The following is a 6,935-nucleotide window of genomic DNA, read 5'->3' as shown; positions in this document are numbered from 1 at the left end:
AGGGAAAGATTGTCATTTCTCACATCTGAAGAGCACTCCAGAGCTGTCAATGACATCTCGGCATCGGAGAAGCCTACTTCAAGCTCCCCGTCTGCAAATTCAGCGTCAAGTCTGCTGGTTACTGAACCTCCCAGAGGTTTGCGATCCCTGTATGACTTCTTCCTGGCCCTTCTGTTGCTCTTCTGAGAAAGATACATGGAAAGCTTAATATTTCCGCTTGACGTCATGGGGAATTCCTTCTCCACTTTATCTGAAGAGTCACTAACTTCAAGAGCACTAGAGGCTCTCTCTGAACTTTGGTCCACGGCATCTACATCGCTGTTTCCACCATCTGAGAGGGAGGAGGACAAATCCGACTCAGGTTGCTTTTTCTCAATACCAGCATCAGATGCAGAATAGTGTATTTGTAATTTGGAACTGCACAGAATGCCCAAGGAGCTCTTCTCTCTCTCCAAAGATGAGCTGGAAAACAAATCCCCTTGGAGAGTGTTCTTCAGAGCATCACTTTTACGACTCTCGTAGTCTGGTTTCAAGGGTATCTTTTCAAAACGCCTTTCTCCGAAGGAAGAAAGCAAATGGTTTTCCCTGGCGCTAGTGGATGCTGTTAGGCTGCTGGCTATCCGGCGAAGTTCGTGAGACGCGTGTTTCTCTGGCAGGTCCCCGACAATCACGTTTCTAACTATGCTCTCTGGCGTTTTTTCTTTGATTTCTCCCCTAGATGCTTCCCCTCTTGTGCCACTCTTTTTTACTCTAGTCCTTTTTCTGCTCTCAGAGCTCTTTTTCACACGTGGCTTAATGTGCAATTTTCCTTTCTCGCTGGCTGGGTGTCTGGAGTCAAACGCCAAGGATTTAAAACAGCCATTCAGCTGCCTGTCCCTTTCTGCTCCAGGGCCATTGGCATAGTATTCTGACTGCACTTCCTTCTCGCTGTCCAGCTCACTCGAGTTCTGGCTGCACTTCTGATCCTCTGGCCCCCCGAGAAGAATGTCTTCTGCCTGTCCAACACTGACTTCCCATTTAGCCATAAATCTCTGAGGAACCTTAAAGTTGGAGAAGACAAAAAAAAAGAAAAAATTGGATAGGGTAAGCAACAAGATAAAAGCGAGATAGACACACACAAGGCACCAGGGTGACAGTCCTGTACTTTACATTCTTAAGACAATCACATGGGTTCCCAGAGACTCTGCCTACCAGACACAGAAAATACCTGGTTAAGTACTCTGCACTCCTGCTGAGCCTAATAAAAATCCCTGTGCATTCCCGAAACAGGAAAAAGGTCCCCACAAGTGTAGGTCTCCCAGGAACCAGATGTCTTGGCATGCCAGCACACCCTGAGCACAACAGCCTGTAATGCTGGGGAATGCATACAGTATGGCCCCTGGCACAGAAATGCAGAGCAACAGCCAACAAGCCTCTCAAGCAAATGCAGCATCATTTTCCTTAAAATATCTGAGCAGAGATGTTTGCTTTGCTCATTGCTGATTCTTCCTGCACCCCTTGGACCCCTTGTAGCACAAGTCAACCCTCCCTCTCCATCAACTCACCTTGCTACAAACACCAGATCCAGACACACATTTAGAATGTTCTCTACCAAAATCAAGACTTCCATTACCTGGCAGTCTCCCAGCTTTGACTCTGTACCTCTAGTATGAAACAAAGAGCACTCTGCATACTGGACAGGAACCTCTGCTAACATCTAAATCTGCAAGAAGCTTGTTCCAAACCCACACCAAACACAAAATCTCATTTCAGCAGATTAAAAAGGCTCTGTGGAGCCTGACAGCAAACCAGCCAAATACACTCAGTTCTTCATCAGATCCTGGCTTCCAGGGATGCAAACCTGGACATTTGTGCAAGCAACAAGCATTTGATTCCCTCTACTACAGCCACACTGGCACTGCCATTTACACATAGGAAGGGATTCTGGCCATAGAGCATTTGTAGGACCAGAAATGTTACTTGGGAGCACATAACTAGTTATTAGGGGCCTGGGAACACAAGGAGAAAAGTCTTTAGAGAAGATACCGAACAGGCCCCTTGGAAAAGAAAGCATTACACCCAGGGACTCACATCTGCAAGAGCACATTTACCCTGATGGTTTTGCACTAACGTGTGTTAAGTGCTGAACTGTTAACAAACCTCTTGGGTAAGAAGAAAAAGTAGACACCATCACCGAGTACGATTATCTGCTGTCTCTGTAATACAGGCGCCTCTGTACTTCTTCACTTCAGCAATTGTAAAAAGTTCATTTCTTGTCACCTTCCTCAAGACACAGACCAGGCCCCTGTGTCACATTACACTATACTGGCTACAGCTGCTCCGGGACGTTACGTTTGGAAATGGAGATGATGCGATGAGCCACAAAACTCATTCCCCCAGGCTCACTGACAAAGCGTTTTCCAAGGCAAACTGTACATCCTAACAGGTTTCTACAAAGAGGATTACTGAAGCAGGGTTAAAAACCCCACTCCTTTATTTCAGTCAGTGATGTAGTGAAGCGTGCGACCCCACACCTCTGCTTCACATCCGGCAAAGATGCTGCCGGAGCGCAGAGGAAGTTCCTCTGAGAGGGTGGGGAGGCACTGGAACAGGTTGCCCAGAAAAGCTGTGGATGCCCCATCCCTGGAAGTGTTCAAGGCCAGGCTGGATGTGGCTTTGAGCAACCTGGTCTAGTGGAAGGTGTCCCTGCCCATGGCAGGGGGGGTGGAACTAGATGATCTTTAAGGTGCCTTCCCACCCAAACCATTCTATGATTCTGTGATTCCTTAGAAGCAGGCTGTACCGGACACCAGGGGAGGGCTGAGCAGATCGCACACTGACAGGGACCCGACTCCTCTGCCTCTCAGCGATGCCCAGGGCAGTAAAAGCAGCAGGCCACACCCCAACATAAAAGAGAGCCTAGAAACTCCTGGCAGCTTATGAACCATGCTCATTGTAAGGATGCAAAGAATCGCTTCCCCAGCCACGATGCTGCAGTCACTGCCACAGAAGAAAGGGATCGAAGTGCAATTCCAGGCATAAAGGAATACTTTGTACTGCGCAGATTCAAAGAATCTAAACCATAGTAGAGAAAACAGATCTTTAACCTTATGTTTGTAGCCTTTTTCCTTTTGCTTTCCTCTTCTCCGAAGAACAGGGAGCTCTTCAAACTGATGCCTTCCTTCAAAGAGGACGATGGCTTTCCCAGCAACCCAGGTTTTCTCCGAAGGTTCTCCTAAGGCATCCACATAGTACTCCCGGTACGGTCTCCGATTGGAAACTATTTTGAGAAATGTAACGGAATTAAGCCCTTGAATATAACAGAATAAAGACACAAAAAGAATCACAGAAAGCAGTAACAATTTGCCACTTGATTTTCAACTACTTTTCCCTTACTAATGTTCCCATGTGAATGCCAGTGCTGGGAATTTCTCCTCAGAACTAAGGGAGACCCCCTTGATCTCTGCTGTCTATATGTTGTGTTGCTACTCTCCACTTCCAAGTTGGGGAGGTGTTGTTTTTTCCTCACAAACAACTGATTAACAGGTCTAAAGATGGGGCATCTCCCTAGAGCAAAGGCTACCGTTTGGCTGCAAAAAGCCCAATTGAAAAAATATCCTAATACTTTTTTCCTTGAGACACATGACATACTAGGCAGGACATTTCTGTTTTGCTGCTCCCTGATTAATGATTAAACAGTCCAGTCCACTCAACCATTGGGAAAAGACAACAGTGTGCCGGCAACACCCAGAAATGACATCCTTCTGGAGAGGATTTACTGATACAGCTTGAACCTCCCCCACCACGATACATGCCATCTTGTTCAGTGCTTTGTTACCAAACAAACTCTTATTTAGGACATAAAACATGACCAGCAGTATTTAAGAAGCACACACTCCACAAGGACTAGGTGCAACGTGACAAAATGTTAGCAGCAATGAGCATCTCCAGACTTTGGGCATAAAGGTGCACAGCAAGAGAAGAAACTCAGTCGTAAAGGCACAATCAAAGGTGCTTTCTGTGTGAGAACGCTGAACAGACATGGTACAATTAACAACTGAGCCAGTACTGGCTGTGCTGGTGAAAAAGGACAGGTTACAAGCATTAGAACAGAGTAAACAAGGCTTGAACAAGGGATATAAACTTCTCCCTGTGCTGTGCTGCACTGCGTGCTTCACATTCTCCTAGGAACACCTTCGCTCTCTGAGCCTAGAATTCGCAGCCCATTCGCTTCCTGCTGCCTTTTCCAGGAGCGCCAGCACAGCGCAGCAGCCTGGCCTTTAGCAATTCTGACCAAGACCACGGATAGGATGACAAATAACGACCAGGGCAGCAACAAACCAAGATCAGAGACGACAGGCTTCATCCGTCCCACTCACAGTACTGGGACTCTAGCCACTGAGCCTCAATCTTCCAGCTCCAAAAATCTTTTGAGTCAAGAGCTTGCTGAGAAAAGGCACACCGCCTCGAACAAAACGCCGTGCCTCAAACTCAAGACAAGAGGTTTTTGCACAAGTGATGAGTTTGAAAGGACCTGCCTTGTTTTGAAGGGCTCGTTCCCTTGGCAACAGGAGAGCCGAGGGGGACTGTGCTTCCTACAGCGCACACGGAACCCCGGCAGCTCCCCCTGCCCAAAAGCGCCAGAGCGTGGATCAACCCGGCTCTGCCACCTCAGCAGCAGGGAGGGAATATGAGCAGATTACATACAGGCACAACTGAAAAACGTAATTTTCCCCAGAGCTATATTTGTTTGAAGACAGAAAAAACACGATGGGAGAGACTATCATGTAGCTGGAGATTAGACCTTGCTGGAATTCGTTAACAGCGTGTTTCCTCCCTGCAGAATTCCTTTATTAGAAATCCTCATACACAGACGGAGAGAGGATTACTGGACAGCTATATACATTAAATCCTGTCCAAAACTTCATGGGGAGGGATGCAGGGGAAGGATATCTATTTGGCATATCTTCCAGCAACATCTTTGACAGGAATTTGAGAGCTCAAAAGGGACCATTTAAACCAGCACATTCAGTATTATCTAGAATCAGGATGAATGTTTCCCAAAGGATGAAGGGGAAGGTGGAGAAACAGCAAGTGGGATGACTACAGCAAGTGAGATGACTACAGCAACCAGACTGGGGGATGAGGTGAGCACAGTGCAGGAAAAGCTACTTCACGTCTCTAGAGAAATAGCAGAGGGCTCTGAGCTGATGGCCACTAGAAAGCCTGCTCGCTCTCAGCACTCGGTTCTTCGGCTGGCGGGGGCCAAAAAAGCTGTAGAGAAATACACTGGGGAGTGGCAACCTCAGCAGTCTGCAGAGCTGTCAGTGGCAGACGTCACCGGGTCAAGAGGTTTCCAGTTGCCCACAGAACAAAGCCAATCAGATGGGGAAAACAGGAACAAATAAATAAGCTTTTCCATTTGTGGCACTCTCCCCATGGCAGCTAGTAGGATCCTAAGAGCACTGTGACAGCCCTCAAATAAGCTGCAATTTCCAAACAATCACTTCCTCTCTGTTCTCTCCATCGCTCACCTACACTTCTCTGCCTTGAGGCTGTGATACTCTCTTCCTTCCTGTCCCTCCCCTCCGAGGCAGCTCTGTCTTCTTTCCCCCATCTCTTCCCCTCCCATTCAGCTGGCTTTTAGTTTCTGACACACTATACCCTAAACTTCCCCATATGTGGCTCCACCTCCACATATTTCTGATATTTCCCCATAAACAGCTCCCTGCCTCCTTGTGCCAAACAAGGCCCAAAAAATCTCACTTCCTCTCACACATTCTCATCACACCTCCAGGCATTCAGCAGCTACTCTGTGCTATCCCACACCCTGCTGCTCAGCCTCTCCAGCCTCTCGTTCTCCAGGCCTGGCTGACTATGTCCTCACACACCCCAAGCTACCCAAGCTCTACTTGCTCACCCATCGCACATCTTGTCCTTGCCTCCCCGATCCACCTCCTTTTGCTCTGCTCTTTCTTTTGCATCCCTTTTTCGAGAGGCTGTTCTTTCTCCTGCACAGCCCTGAGCTCAGCCCAGCTACTCATCCTTCCTACACTCTAGGAAGGAAAGCCTACACATGCAACAGCGTTCTGTGCCACTTCCATCTGCCTCAGCCCCATCCTTCTCCTGTCACCTCCCTGACCCAGGTCTGCTTTACAGATCCAGGTCTTCCACAGTAAAGTCTATTTCTTCACACCTTTCAAGGGCCAGAAATGTTTGTTTTAAATTAATTGACAGCTGCAATACCCTGCCACGTACAACACCTCCACTTTGTGGTCTGAGCAGATACAGTACCTTTCATTTTTGAGTGACAGTCCAGCACTGGGTCATGACAAATTGTGCATGGCCACCATGGGCGTCTGTTGAACTTGGCCCAAACAAGATCCCCAACTTCATACTTCACTGGAGTAGGTTTCTTCTTGGCTCGGATCTTTGGGGAAAAACCAGAACACAAGAAATCACTAAAGCTCCAGATGCTTTTAAAGAGATTTGCCTCCCCCCTGTGTGCAGATTACATCTGGCCACCAGAGACATTTACATTAAAAGGCAAGTCGTGATTAGTGGCTCCTACACCTTCAAAGAACACAATTGTTCTCCCCATCCTTCTGAAAGAACAGAACAATAAACCAAGGTTTGAGGGTTTGGGGTTTTTTTGTTATTTAGCTAGGAACATGACCTCTAGTAAACGACTGCACTCAAACTTCACACATTCCAACAGGCAAGGATTGGAGTCACTAGTAGCCCCCATTACTTCACTAACACCAATTTGTTCATTTCAAAGGTTACAGAGCAGAGAAAAAATAGTAGTAAGAGAAAATAATATATTCCTGCCCGGAAAGTGATGAGAACAGCAAATTAGGTATCAATTTAAAAAAAAAAAAAAAACAAACAAGAGTTGGTGTACCAGCTAATGACTGCGGTGCTTCTCAGATGTGTTCAGGGGGAAAGCTTCCCCA

At 47.2% G+C, this 6,935-nt stretch overlaps 1 protein-coding gene across 1 annotated transcript in view; it reads right to left on the bottom strand.

The window, feature by feature from the left end:
* Nucleotides 1-6,409, bottom strand: part of LOC104514387 (histone-lysine N-methyltransferase, H3 lysine-36 and H4 lysine-20 specific-like) — a gene marked incomplete at its 5' end in the record, with an annotated part of 41,484 nt that extends 35,075 nt beyond the window's left edge. The window contains 3 exon segments of the mRNA XM_010158051.1: nt 1-1,040; nt 3,087-3,259; nt 6,274-6,409. The exon segment at nt 1-1,040 is cut by the window's left edge and continues 1 nt beyond it. Coding sequence (XP_010156353.1) covers nt 1-1,040; nt 3,087-3,259; nt 6,274-6,409 — 1,349 coding nt within the window.
* Between the last annotated feature and the right edge of the window lie 526 nt (nt 6,410-6,935).

This window comes from Eurypyga helias, unplaced genomic scaffold (assembly GCF_000690775.1).
Source record: "Eurypyga helias isolate BGI_N326 unplaced genomic scaffold, ASM69077v1 scaffold27218, whole genome shotgun sequence".
NCBI classification, from domain to species: domain Eukaryota; kingdom Metazoa; phylum Chordata; class Aves; order Eurypygiformes; family Eurypygidae; genus Eurypyga; species Eurypyga helias.
The sequence above is the reverse complement of the archived record's forward strand: the minus strand, read 5'-3'. Positions and strand labels throughout refer to the sequence as shown.